The sequence below is a fragment of the Anolis carolinensis genome, chromosome 2 (genome assembly GCF_035594765.1).
Source record: "Anolis carolinensis isolate JA03-04 chromosome 2, rAnoCar3.1.pri, whole genome shotgun sequence".
In the NCBI taxonomy this organism is placed as follows: Eukaryota; Metazoa; Chordata; class Lepidosauria; order Squamata; family Dactyloidae; genus Anolis; species Anolis carolinensis.
The window spans coordinates 5,449,518-5,462,565 of NC_085842.1; the positions used below are offsets into that span (position 1 = coordinate 5,449,518).

At 45.6% G+C, this 13,048-nt stretch overlaps 1 protein-coding gene across 1 annotated transcript in view; it reads left to right on the forward strand.

Annotated features, from left to right (window-relative positions):
• Nucleotides 1–9,451: 9,451 nt before the first annotated feature.
• Nucleotides 9,452–13,048, forward strand: part of LOC100560414 (H-2 class I histocompatibility antigen, Q10 alpha chain) — a 40,313-nt gene continuing 36,716 nt past the window's right edge. Inside the window, exon 1 of the mRNA XM_062972928.1 lies at nucleotides 9,452–9,617. Coding sequence (XP_062828998.1) covers nucleotides 9,563–9,617 — 55 coding nt within the window. The 5' untranslated portion in view covers nucleotides 9,452–9,562. The remainder of the gene's footprint in view (nucleotides 9,618–13,048) is intronic.

Genomic DNA, 13,048 nt, shown 5'->3' on the forward strand with positions numbered 1-13,048 from the left:
CTGCCCGGAGCGAAACTTCCGAGACTGAGCCACGCGCCACTCTCTCCGCCCTCCCTCCCTCCACGCCCACTGGCGAGTTAACCCTCCCCTATGCTGGGCAAAGCTTATCTGTCAGCGCCTTCTTCCTCTTTCTTTTTCATTCGCTCAGTCCTTTCTGATCTCCTGGACCAGTCCACGCCAGAGCTCCCTGTCGGCTGTCGCCGCCCCCAGTTCTTTCATGGCTGTAGGATAGGAGTGGTCCTCCAGGTCAGTCGTATGTCTGATCGGGGTATTGGGTGGCCACCTGTGCTTGACGGGGTCGCACTCCCCCTGAAGGCGCAGGTCCATTGCAGTTTGGGGGTCCTCCTGGACTCAGTGCTGACGCTTGATGCTCAGGTGTCGGCCGTGGCCGGGAGGGCCTTTGCACAATTAAAACTTGTGCGCCAACTGCGACCGTACCTCGTGAAGTCTGATCTGGCCACGGTGGTCCATGCCTTAGTTACCTCTAGACTGGACTATTGCAATGCACTCTACGTGGGGCTGCCCTTGAAGACGGCCCGGAAACTCCAACTAGTTCAACATTCGGCAGCCTTGCTTCTAACTCGAGCTAATTATAGGGAGCGGTCAACCCTCCTGCTTAAGGAGCTCCACTGGCTGCCGTTCACCTTCCGGACCCAATTCAAGGTGCACGTGATCACCTACAAAGCCCTGAACGGTTTGGGACCCTCCTACCTTAGTGATCGCCTCTCCCCCTACGAACCTGCACGATCTCTTCATTCGTCAGGGGAGGCCCTCCTCTCGCTCCCACCTTCGCCACAAGCGCGGCTGGTGGGGACGAGAGAGAGGGCCTTCTCCGTGGTGGCCCCCCGGCTCTGGAACTCGCTCCCCAGGGAAATCAGGCAAGCCCCCACCCTGGTAGCATTCAGAAAGAGCTTGAAAACCTGGCTCTTTACTCAGGCCTTTAGATAAAGATTGCTCATCCCCATAGCAATCTGTATTATTATTATTATTATTATTATTATTATTATTATTAAACTTTATTTGTACCCCGCTAGCATCTCCCGAAGGACTCGATGCGGCTTACAAAGGCCAAGGCCTCAACACACAATATAACAATACAAACAAAGGCAAATTAAAAGAATTAAAACAGTATAAACCACAAGCAATAACAATAACAATGTATCTGTGACCATTCCTGTACCGGTTTACACTTTTTACCTATGTCAACTTGATATAGACACAAGGTCTATTCCCATCCCAATCTGCACTTCCAAGAATCTGCAGCACTTTATCAGTCACCTCGTGTTTGCAATATTTATATGGTGCACCTTACCCCGTCTACTTTTACAACCTCTCCATTTTAATCCATGTCTTTATTAGCTCTTGTCCTTTGTTTTTACTGGCTAATGTTTAAATTTTTATAATTGTGCATATTTTTTGTCTATTGTTGTGTTTTATATTGCTATTGTTTTTATTCGGGCTTGGTCCCATGTAAGCCGCCCTGAGTCCCCTTTGGGGAGATAGAGGCGGGGTATAAAAATAAAGTTATTATTATTATTATTATTGACACAACGACGTTGTATGACACAGCAAACAAGATAGATATGCTGGATTTCGTTTCACAAAATCACAAGTCGAACACTTCCCAAGTGTCTAGGACTGTGTGATGTATTTTCGGATGATGCGTGCAGATCCCAGTAGGGTGGCCTTTTGCAGTTGGCAGATCGTAATTTTGTCAATGTCTATTGTTTCCAAGTGCCGGCTGAGATCTTTTGGCACGGCACCCAGTGTGCCCATCACCACCGGGACCACCTGCACTGGTTTCTGCCAGAGTCTTTGAAGTTCAATCTTGAGGTCCTGATAGCGGCTGAGTTTTTCCTGTTGTTTTTCTTCAATGCGACTGTCACCTGGGATGGCAACATCAATGATCCAAACCTTGTTCTTTTCCACAACTGTGATGTCTGGTGTGTTGTGTTCCAGAACTTTGTCAGTCTGGATTCGGAAGTCCCACAGTATCTTTGCGTGTTCATTTTCCACAACCTTTGCAGGTTTGTGATCCCACCAGTTCTTAACTGCAGGGAGGTGATACTTGAGGCATAGGTTCCAATGAATCATTTGGGCCACATAGTTGTGCCTCTGTTTGTAGTCTGTCTGTGCAATTTTCTTACAGCAGCTGAGGATATGATCAATGGTTTCATCGGTTTCCTTGCACAGTCTGCACTTTGGGTCATCAGCTGATTTTTCGATCTTGGCCTTGATTGCATTTGTTCTGATGGCTTGCTCCTGGGCTGCAAGGATCAGGCCTTCTGTCTCCTTCTTCAGGGTCCCATTATTATTATTATTATTATTATTATTATTATTATTATTATTATTATTGTAGCGCCACAGGACTGTATTCAGCCTTCTCTAAAAGGAAAGACCAAATCAAGAGGTGCAGTTCCAGACTCAATCGGCCCGACAGAGGAACACAATCAGCTGGCAAAAGAAGGCGTGTAGTTTGGTTTCTCCTCCAGCGGACAGACCTGGAAGAGCAAGATTCCTATTCTAGTGTTTGAATGAGGAATATAAACCTCTGAAAGGCTCGGACCAGGAGCGGCTTGGCTTGGCCGGTCTCTCTAACCCAGGACTGCCTCCTGGGGCTGCAAGTAGGATTCTAGAGCCTCACTTTCCAATGAATACCTAGTGAGGATGGTGGTTGTTTCAGGCTTAGGACGACCCGGAGGTGACCCCGTCACAGAGTTTTCTTGGCAAGAGTTATTCCAAGGGGAGAGGCTGAGAGAGTGAGATATGCCTAAAGTCACCCAGTGGGTTCAAAGCCATAGTCTGAGGTCCAAAGGAGGGCAACTAAAATGGTCAAGGGTCTGGAGAACAAGCCCTATGAGGAGAGGCTTAAAGAACTGGGCATGTTTAGCCTGCAGAAGAGAAGGCTGAGAGGAGACATGATAGCCATGTACAAACATGTGAGTGGAAGTCATAGGGAGGAGGGAGCAAGCTTCCTTTCTGCCGCCCTGCAGACTAGGACACGGAATAATGGCTTCAAACTACAGGAAAGAAAGCAGATTCCACCTGAACATCAGGAAGAACTTCCTCACTGTGAGGGCTGTTCAGCAGTGGAACTCTCTCCCCCGGGTCGTGGTGGAGCCTCCTTCTTTGGAGGCCTTTAAGCAGAGGCTGGATGGCCATCTGTCAGGGTGCTTTGAATGCGATTTTCCTGCTTCTTGGCGGGGGTTGGACTGGATGGCCCATGAGGTCTCTTCCAACTCTTCCAAGATATTTCCTTCTTGGGAGGAGAACAAGGACCAATCTTGAAGGTCTGTGACGTTAAGGCAATGGTATTGCCCGTAGTAACCTTTTTCGAATACCTTTCTCGAATTGTAATGCTCAGTCAGATCTATACAATTGACCACCAAAATGGACATGGCTGAAATAAAACATCATCCATTTTGGAAGAAGCTTTCAAATAGTCTCAAAATGGTTCAATATAATTTTTAAGGCAAGATTTGGATAAAGAGTTTGTCGAAGCCTCCTGAAGTGCTCTTCTTTAGCCAGTTTCTCCATAAAGACCAAAGACCCGAATTTTTTTATTCCAACTAGAAAGTGGCAAATTCATTGCATTCATTTGGTGGAGTAGAGATCTATCCCTATTCAAAACCTGTGTGCTAAATATGTCTACAAGGAGAAAGACAAGGAGGGGGAAAGTAACCTAAGCACTAGACATGTCCAAAAAAATCATTTTGAATCATATATCGGAATTATTTCGGATTGTTCTCCCTTTTTGATACGCATTCCAAGACATTGTCTCACAGCGCAACCAGTAATGTAATTCGAACCATTGTTGGCCCATTCTCTAATTGTCTCTTAATGTTTCATTAATTCCCCCCCCCCCCCAATTTTTTAAAATATATTTTAAAAAATATTTAATTTTTTGTTTGTTTCTGCAATCTACCTTGTATGGGAGCTTATCACAGCCTAACATGGCTACCGCTCCCCGGCCAATCAGAAGCTTCCACGATGGACACAAAGGTGGGGGCTAACGTCCTCTGCATCCACATGGAAGATTGCCATACAAGCCCGGTGTGTAACAATTGCGCATGTGCGTCCGCCATTTTAGAAACATTTAGAATCGTTACAAATTTTCGGAAATATCCAAAATTTTTGGGTGAAAAAATCGGAAATACTTTCTATATCGAAGCGCCAGCAAACGAGAATCGAAACATTTTTTTCATCGATCGGACATGCCTACTAAGCACCCATAGACATATGTGTCTTTTTGTGTCTGTGGATTGATTTGCACCACAAATAAAAGTGGACCAAGCTCCTCTAAAGTTATATTTATGTCTATGGCTACATCTACATTGCCATATAATACAGTTTGAAACCATGGCCAAGCTAGACTCGTAATGCACTGCACTGAACTGCATCATATGAGCTTACACTGACCATATAATACAATTTCAAACTGCATTATATACCAGTGTAGATGGGGACCCAGTCTTCATTCAAGTACCTTGACTCCTCCCTGGAGGCATTTAAACAGAGGCAGGATGGCCATCTGTCAGGAGTGCTCTGATTGTGCTTTTCCTGCTTGGCAGAAGGAGGTTAAGACTGGATGGCTCATGGGGTCTCTTCCAACTCTATGTTTTATTATTCTTCTGAAACAGATAAGTTCCACATTTTTGCATACCATGAAGTGATACTTGATATACAATTTTCCAACACTCGCTTATCCAACATTCTGTATTATCCAACGCTTTTTTGTAGTCAATGTTTTCAATAAATCGTGATATATTGGTGCCAAGTTTGTAAATACAGTAATTTCTACATAGCATTACTGTGTATTGAATTACTCTTTCTGTCAAATTTGTGGTATAACATGATGTTTTTGGTGCTTAATTTGTAAAAGCATAACCTAATTTGATGTTTAATAGGCTTTTCCTTAATCCCTCCTTATTATCCAACATATTCGCTTATCCAATGTTCTGCCGGCCCGTTTATGTTGGATAAGTGAGACTCTACTCTACTTGGTTCAGTTAAATATTAATTCTGGAGACCGGATTATATCCTGTAGCTTGCATTAATGCTTTGCAAGGCTGCAGTTTGTTTGTAGATTTTGTTTCTTTTATAGATTGCGTTTTGTATTCATTTTTTAAATACAGTAGAGTCTCACTTATCCAAGCCTCGCTTATCCAAGCTTCTGGATTATCCAAGCCATTTTTGTAGTCATTACACAGACAGCCTCCCGCCTCCACAAACAGCTCTAGTTCCAAGTGCTGAGAAGCCTCCAAAGGCACTCCCTTGACTGACATTGTAAGTTATAGTAAGTGCCATGAACATCTAGCCCAGACCCTGCCAATGTCCTCCCCAAACACTACGGCCCACCACCCAAGGATTTGGGGACCATTTCATCGTAGATTTTATGTGTTTCCTGGACCACAGGCAGGCATCCCAGGGTTCCTCTCTCTTTCCACTGCTGTTGAATTTGCATGACTCCGCCCACTGCCTCTACCTTAACTTTTCAACTCTGCATAGCAAACAGACCACAACTGAGCAGGAACTAAACACTGAAGGAGTTTGGGGGAATGGTGGAAGTTGTAGTTCACCCTGCATAGAGTCAGAGCACCGTGACCCCCACTGACAATGGACCTGGACCACGTTTGACACACCGAACACCCATGGCTGACAGAACATACTGGAGGGATTTAGGGGAAATTCACCTTGATTTATGACCATTGCAGGTACTGGGATGTATAGTTCACCTGCAATCAAAGAGCACTCTAGGCCCCACCAGTGATGGACCTGGAACTAACTTGGTACACAGAACCCCTAGAACCAAGAAAACATGCTGGAGGTCTTTGGAGGGATTTATAGGAGTTGTAGTTCACCTAGATCGGCCCGGGGCTGTGGCGCAGACGGGAGAGCAATGAGTCACTGATCAGGAGGTCATAAGTTCGAGGCCCGCTCAGAGCTATGTTTGTTTGTCTTTGTCCTGTGTTAAAAAGGCATTGAATGTTTGCCTAATATGTGTAATGTGATCCGCCCTGAGTCCCCTTCGGGGTGAGAAGGGCAGAATAAAAATGATGTAAATAAATAAAATAAATAAATAGATCCAGAGCGCACTATGAACCCAAATATTGATGGATCTGGATCAAACTTGGCATGCATACCTGATATGACCACATTTGAATACTGATGGGGTTTGAAGGGAATTGGCCTGGACATTCTGGACTTGTAGGTACTAGGATCGGTGAGCATTCTGGGAGGTACTTTAGTTGTAAGCGCGCCTGTAGTGAAGGGGGAGGGGTTTTAGGGGGTCAACCCCCCCCCCCCCGAAATTTTTCAGGTTAAAAAAAAAACCTGGTTTACTCATGAATTTTAACTGGTTAACCAAATCCCCATGCTAAGTCTATGAGACGTAAAACATTAAGAGTCCCTCCAGGCACTATCTCAAGCAGATATTGACAGGTCTGAACCCAGGGGGCGGGGGGGGGGGGGGTCAGAGGTTCAAACCCCCCCCCCCCCCCCATTTTCAAAACCCCTCCTGAAATTTTTTTCTGGCTACGGCCCTGGCTGTAAGTACTAGGATCAATGAGTGCCTGCAACCAGTGAGCACTCTGAACTGCACTGAGCATGAACTTGAACCAAACTTTACATACAGAGTCCCCATGACCAGCAAGAAATCCTGAAGGTCTTTGGGGAAAATATGTAGTTCACCTACATCCAGAGAGCAGTGTGAATCCAAACACCAATGGATCAGGACCAAACTTGGCACACATACCTTGTACATTTGGATTGATAAAATTTTTTATTTATATATATATATATATATATATATATATATATATATATATATATGGCACACATACCTGATATGCCGAAATTTGATTCCTGGAGGGGTTTGCAGGGAACTGACCTTCCTTTCTGAGAGTTGTAGTTCAACCACAACCAGAGAAACTGTGACCTCCACTGATGATGGACCGGGTCCAAACTTGGCACGCAGAACCCCCATGACCACTGGAGGGGTTGGAGGGGACGGACTCATCATGGTGGGAGTTATAGTTTACCCTACAGCCAGAGAGCACACTGAACCCCACCCATGATGCATTTAAGTACTGATGGATTTTCTGGGGGTTAACCTGGCATGATGTGAGTTATAGTTCACCTACGACCTTATGCATTTTGTGCAATGAAAACACTGACTTCTTCAAATAACCTGGGCAATGCTGGGTACCCAAGCTAGTATGACATAAAATATATTTTTAAACTCTGAATCATTCAAGGCATTTCTGGCTGAAGTTTCTGAGGAGGAGGAGCAAAAGGTTCAACTACATAGGATCCTGGGGTCCCATATGGAAAGCAATACAGAATGGGCTCTTAAGGTCATGTGGTGCTGTTTGGGATATTTTCTATTTAAAGGAGTTGGATGCAGTTTTTAAACACAGATTTTGAATATATTTAATTTTTAATGTTTTCATTTGCACACTTATTATTATTATTATCAACACAACGACGTTGTATGGCACAGCAAACAAGATAGATATGCTGGATTTCGTTTCGCAAAACCACAAGTCGAACACTTCCCAAGTGTCTAGGACTGTGTGATGTATTTTCTGATGATGTGTGCAGATCCCAGTAGGGTGGCCTTTTGCAGTTGGCAGATGGTGATTTTGTCAATGTTTATTGTTTCCAAATGCTGGCTGAGATCTTTTGGCACGGCACCCAGTGTGCCCATCACCACCGGGACCACCTGCACTGGTTTCATTATTATTATTATTATTATTATTATTATTATTATTATTATTATTATTGGCATGCCACTTTTTTCTTCTCTTAAATGAGACTCAGGCTGGTGAGCTTGAAACAACACACATTGTAATGGGTTGCCATTTAATCCTATATTTTATAACCTTCTATTTAATTGCTCTTAAATCTTATTTTGTTCTGATTTTAGTACTGCTGGGCTGTTTTAACTGACAGCTAGCTAGCTGCTTGAGTCCCATTCATGGGAGGAAAAGAGATCAATCAATAAAACAATCATCACAACCATCATTATTTGCAAGGGCTGGAGCCATTTGCTGCTTTTCCCGCTCTGTATAGTTTGGAGAAGGAGCACCATTTAGGCTGGATGTACAGCGCCCTACAATGCAGTCTGAGTTTTTATTATGTGGCCCGAATAGACCAGTTAGGAATTGTGGAAGTTGAAGTCCAAAACACTTGGAGGGAGGGCCACAGATGGCTCAGACCTGATCTAACCCCAGAGTCTGGCCACAATCTGCTGTCTTCCAGGAGGACTTTCCCCCAGGAATTTACAATTTCTCATTTACCCCCTTTTCTTTCCGGGAAGTGAATAAGAAACAGCGCGACTGTGTTGTCGAAGGCTTTCATGGCCGGGTAGTCATGATTTTTCCAGACTGCGTCCGGCCATGATCCAGAAGCATTCTCTCCTGACATTTTGCCCACATCTATGGCAGGCATTGTCAGAGGTTGTGAGGTCTGTTGGAAATTAGGCAAGGGAGGTTTATATATCTGTGGAAGAAAGAACTCTTGTCTGTAGGAGGCCAGTCTGAATGTTGTAATTAATCACCTTGATTAGCATTAAATGTCCTTGCAAGCTTCATGTCCTGGCTTTGTCCTGCCTGGGGGAATCCTTCGATCAGAGGTGTTAGCTGCCCCTGATTGATTCCTGTCTGCAATTCCTCTATTTACAGAGTGTTGTTCCTTATTTACTGTCCTGATTCTAGAATTTTTTAATACCGGTAGCCAGATTTTGTTCATTTCTATGGTTTCCTCCTTTCTGTTGACATTGTCCACATGCTTCTTGTGGATTTCAGTGGCTTCTCATGATGGTTGTTAGAGCAGTCTAGCATTCCTGTGTTCTCAAATCATATACTGTGTCCAGGTTGGTTCATACATGGCCAGACAGCCCAGAAAACACACAATGACCCCATGTTGTCAAAGGCTGTCATGGCCGGGATCACAGGGTTGTTGCGTGTTTTCCGGGCTGTCTGGCCATGTTCCAGAAGCATTCTCTCCTGATGTTTCACCCACATCTATGTCAGAGGTTGTGAGGTCTGTTGGAAAAAACTCAGCAAGGAAGGTTTTATAGGTCTGTGGAAGGTCCAGGGTGGGGGAAAGAACTCTCATAGAATCCTAGAAGAGTAGAGTTGGAAGAGACCTCCTGGGCCATCCAGTCCAACCCCCTGCCGAGGAGCGGGTCTCTTGTGTGTTGGAGGCCAGTGTGCAACCAGTGCAACTCTTTGCCAGTGGCGTGCTCTAGCTGGCCATGGCCTCTCCCTTGCAGATCGAGTAACAAATACCTTGATACTGTTTCCCTGTTTCAACTTTCGTTTTCCCCAACTTTGCTCAGCCTGCCCCTGGCCCTCCCCCTAGCACCTGGCGACGTCACCGAATCTCTTTTTTGCGATTGGAGGAGTGGCCCCCTTTCGACCAATCCTGGTTCTTCACTCTTCGTGCGAGGCTGGGCAGCGAAGGAAGAGAGGAACGGGCTTGGCTCGCTCTGGAGTTTGGCTTGAAGGAAGGTAGAAAGAAGGGCTTGGGGGGGCGGGGGGGGGGGCATGGGCCTGAGATGGGCTCACTCTTCCTCCTGGGATTCATTGTCCTCCTGGCAGGAAGCTGCTCCGGTGAGTAGAACTTCTTTTTGGGGGGGGGGGGGGGCTTCTTCTCTGTGGTTTTATAATATAACTAGCTTGGGTGCCCGGCGTTGCCCGGGTTATGTGAAAAAGTCAGTGTTTTAATTGTACAAAATGCATAAGGTGGTGGGCGAACTACAACTCACATCATGGCAGGTGAACCCCCAGAAACTCCATCCGGACTTCAAGTTTGTGATGTTGGGCAAGTTTGCTCTGGATGCATCATGGGTGGGGTTCAGTGTGGCTGAAGGGTAAACTACAACTCCCACCATGGTGAGTCCGTCCCCTCCAACCCCTCCAGTGGTCATGGGGGTTCTGCGTGCCAAGTTTGGACCCGGTCCATCATCAGTGGAGGTCACAGTTTCTCTGGTTGTGGGTGAACTACAACTCCCAGAAAGGAAGGTCAGTTCCCCCCAAACCCCTCCAGGAATCACATTTCGGCATATCGGTTATGTGGTCCAGATCCATCAGTGTTTGGGTTCACAGTGTTGTCTGGATGTAGGTGAACCACAACTCTCCCAAATCAAGGTGAATTTTCTCCAAAGACCTCCAGTATTTCTTGCTGGTCATGGGGGCTGTGTGTGTCAAGCTTGGTTGAAGTCCATCCTCAGTGGAGTTCAGAGTGCTCACTCATTGCAGGTGAACTATACATCCCATTACAGTGTTCCCTCACTTATTGCCAGAGTTAGGTTCCAGGACCACCCACAATAAGTGAAAATCCATGAAGTAGGGTCACTAGATTTATTTTAATATTTATACATTATTTTAGTTGGTTCACACAATTTTAAGTCTTTATCAACCAATCGTGTGTTGAGAAATCACCTCCTTCTCCTCCCGTTGCCACTTGGGCTCCTTTTCTCTCCCTTCGGCTTCTCCTTCCTCCCTTCCTTAGGATGTAAATTGTAAATTTTATGATTTATAATAGTCTTTTAGAGTTTATTGAAAAACTGCGAAACAGCGAATCCGCAACAAGTGAACCGCAAAGTAATGAGGGAACACTGTACCCACAACTCCAAAATATCCAGGCCAATTCCTCTCAAAACCCACCAGTATTCAAATTTGGGCATATCGGGTATGCATGTCAAGTTTGGTCCAGATTCATCATTGTTTGAGTTTGTAGTGCACTCTGGATCTAGGTGAACTACAACTCCTTGTATGATACTGATTTTCTAGATCTGGCGCAGTCTGGCTTGGGCCAGGATATGGTACCGAGACAGCCTTGGTCGCCTTAGTGGATGATCTTTGCCGGGAACTGGACAGGGGGAGGGTGTTCCTGCTGGTTCTGCTGGACCTCTTAGGGGCCTTTAATACCGTTGACCACGGTATCCTTTTGGGACGCCTCACGGGAATGGGTCTTGTAGGTACTGTTCTGCAGTGGCTCCACTCAGCATCTAATAATAATAATAATAATAATAATAATAATAATAATAATAATAATAATTTGATGCTTTGATTGAAGTCAAAAATCAGAAACTCCTCAAAGCACAGCAGACAAAAAACCAGTACAAGAAAGCCATACTACAAACTAGAGCTGACAGCTGGCAAAACAAAACATTGCATGGAAAGTTCCTTGACAAAATTGAAGGAAAAGCTGATAAGAAGAAGACCTGGCTCTGGCTCACGAATGGGACCCTGAAGAAGGAGACAGAAGGCCTGATCCTTGCAGCCCAGGAGCAAGACATCAGAACAAAGGCAATTCAGGCCAAGATCGAAAAATCAGCTGATGACCCAAAATGCAGACTGTGCAAGGAAACCGATGAAACCATGGATCATCTCCTCAGCTGCTGTAAGAAAATTGCACAGACAGACTACAAACAGAGGCACAACTATGTGGCCAAAATGATTCATTGGAACTTATGCCTCAAGTACCACCTGCCAGCAGCAAAGAACTGGTGGGATCACAAACCTGCAAAAGTATTGGAAAATGAGCACGCAAAAATACTGTGGGACTTCCGAATCCAGACTGACAAAGTTCTGGAACACAACACACCAGACATCACAGTTGTGGAAAAGAAAAGGGTTTGAATCATTGATGTCGCCATCCCAGGTGACAGTCTCATTGATGAAAAACAACAGGGAAAACTCAGCCGCTATCAGGACCTCAAGATTGAACTTCAAAGACTCTGGCAGAAACCAGTGCAGGTGGTCCCGGTGGTGGTGGGCACATTGGGTGCCGTGCCAAAAGATCTCAGCCAGCATTTGGAAACAATAGACATTGACAAAATTATGATCTGCCAGCTGCAAAAGGCCACCCTGCTGGGATTTGCATCATCCGAAAATACATCACACAGTCCTAGACACTTGGGAAGTGTTCGACTTGTGATTTTGTGATATGAAATCCAGCATATCTATCTTGTTTGCTGTGTCATAATAAAATAATAATAATAATAGTTCATTTGTATGACCAGTCATATGACCATTTCAAAGTGCAACATAAATAAAAACAAGGCAAAAAGGATGGGCTCCACTCATTCCTGGAGGGGCGTTCTCAGATGGTGTCATTGGGGGACACCTGCTCGGCCCCACAACCATTGACTTATGGGGTCCCGCAGGAGTCGGTATTGTCCCCCTTGTTGTTCAACATCTACATGAAGCCACTGGGAGAGATCATCCGGAGTTTCGGGGTCCGGTGTCATCTGTACGCAGATGATGTCCAGCTCTGTCACTCCTTCCCACCTGTCACTAAGGAGGCTGTTCAGGTCCTGAACCGTTGCTTGGCCGCTGTATCGGACTGGATGAGGGCCAACAAAATGAAATTGAATCCAGACAAGACAGAGGTCCTCCTGGTCAGTCGTAGGGCCAAACAGGGCATAGGGTTACTGCCTGTGCTGGATGGGGTCACACTCCGCCTGAAGACACAGGTTCGCAGTCTGGGGGTGATTCCTAGACTCATCGTTGAGCCTGGATCCCCATGTCTTAGCGGTGGCCAGGGGAGCCTTCGCATAGCTAAAACATGAGCGCCAGCTGCACCCGTACCTTCAGAAGCTGGACTTGGCCACGGTGGTCCACGCTCTTGTTACATCCCGTCTAGAATAATGCAACACACTCTACGTGAGGCTGCCTTTGAAGATGGCCCAGAAGACTTGTGCCAGACAGGACAGGCGTACTCAGCAGTTGAGAAAGACAAGGCCAGGGCTGATGTTCTTATTACTTGTGGGTCTGCACCCCATGAGCTGCCAGTCAGTTTCCGCAGGATGTTGTTACGTGCAGCTACTTTGTGCTTAGTGTTCATGCAGTGTTTCCTATATGTTAGTGTTTGATGTAAGGCAACATCAAGGTATTTAGGGTGGAAACAGTGTCTGAGCTTTTGGCCCTCCCAAGTAATTTTCAGTTTCCTGTTGGCTTCACGGTTACGTAGGTGGAAAGTACACACTTGTGTCTTGGAAGGGTTGGGCTTCAGGTGGTTCTCTTTGCAGTAGCTG